The sequence below is a fragment of the Cryptomeria japonica genome, chromosome 8, assembly GCF_030272615.1.
Source record: "Cryptomeria japonica chromosome 8, Sugi_1.0, whole genome shotgun sequence".
NCBI classification, from domain to species: Eukaryota; Viridiplantae; Streptophyta; class Pinopsida; order Cupressales; family Cupressaceae; genus Cryptomeria; species Cryptomeria japonica.
Genome location: NC_081412.1, coordinates 203,139,230 through 203,140,557, shown reverse-complemented (window position 1 = coordinate 203,140,557; position 1,328 = coordinate 203,139,230). Strand labels below are relative to the sequence as shown.

General features: G+C 43.2%; 1 protein-coding gene across 1 annotated transcript; it reads right to left on the bottom strand.

The window, feature by feature from the left end:
- Positions 1-704: 704 nt before the first annotated feature.
- LOC131857599 (uncharacterized mitochondrial protein AtMg01250-like) lies at positions 705-1,328 on the bottom strand. Its single transcript, XM_059210285.1, has one exon. The coding sequence runs from the start codon at positions 1,326-1,328 to the stop codon at positions 705-707; it is 624 nt and encodes a 207-aa protein (XP_059066268.1).

Sequence of the window (1,328 nt, the reverse complement as noted above, 5' to 3'; positions counted from 1 at the left end):
CTTATCAGCATGAGGGAATTGGGGAATCCTGACCTCCTCAAGAAGAGATTGTAACTGCCCCACCAAATGGCCCCAATGAGTATTATCTCCCAGACCATCAGCAAGCCTCAACCAGCAGCGAGAGGGGGATATGTAATTCATCACAAGAGGACCAAGCGAGTCCTTGAGGGTTCCCATGAGGCAACTGAAGCGGGAAGAGGCTAGGGGCTATCGCCAATCCAGTTGTCCTCCTAGAATCTAATTTTCTCACCACTGCCCAACTACCATTTTAGACCCTACTTAAGCAGCTTTCGATTTTTGACAATGTTGTTCCATATTTTTGATCTAGGAGGGAGCTCATTAGAAGATAGAAGGGAAGAGAAGGTGGTGTGATTGAAATACTTTGCTTGCATAATCTTGCACCAGTCAGCTCTGTCCTTCACAAGATTCCATCCAATTTTATTCAGCAAAGCCTTGTTTAGGTCTGAAATTTTTCTGATCCCTAGGCCTCCCATGTACTTAGGTTTACACACCACCTCCCAATTGACTAGGTCGAGTCTGGACTTTTCCTCCATCCCCGTCCACATAAAACTTTTTTGGATTTTCTCAAGTTTCTCAGCCATAGCAATGGATATCTTAAATAGCGATAGAAAATAGACCGGGACGCCTTGAAGAGAGGTTGGCGGAAGTTGGAGTTTACCAGCACTACTCAGGGTTTTTCTAGTCTAACCAACAAGTTTCTTCTGCATTCTTTCTAAGATCGACTCCCAGAATTGGGGAGTGACCTCCTTAATCGTGAGGGGAAGACCCAAGTAGGAATCAGGAAGATTAGCAACACAACATCCAAGGATTTGCATAAGTTTACCTTGGAGATTCCTATCCATGTTGAAAAAATAAATTTTGCTCTTATTATAATTGATAATTTGTCCTGAGGCCAAGGCATAATCCTCCAACAAGTGTTTCCATTCTTTTGCTTCTATAACAAATGACTGGCCAAACAGGAAGGTGTCATCAACAAATTGCTGCATAACCACCGGAGGAAGGGTAGAAGCCGCTTTCACCCCTGAGATTTTTCTATTCCTGATTAAGTGGGAGAAGTTCCTGCTCAAAACTTTTGCCACCATAATAAACAAATAAGGTGAGAGAGGGGCGCCCTGCCTTAGTCCCTTCCCAAACTTGAAGAATCCCCAAGGGGTGTCATTGACAATCACCGAGTAGTGAACATTTTCCACTGCCACCTTGATAACATTGAGGAATCTTCCCCGAAATCCCATCTTGGATAGAACAACATACAAAAAATTCCAGTTAACTTTATCATAAGCCTTTGAGATGTCAAGTTTAAGAGCCAT

What these genes read in the sequence shown, in the direction of transcription:
- LOC131857599 (XM_059210285.1), bottom strand. Translation starts at nt 1,328, where the DNA reads ATGGCTCTTAAACTTGACATCTCAAAGGCTTATGATAAAGTTAACTGG.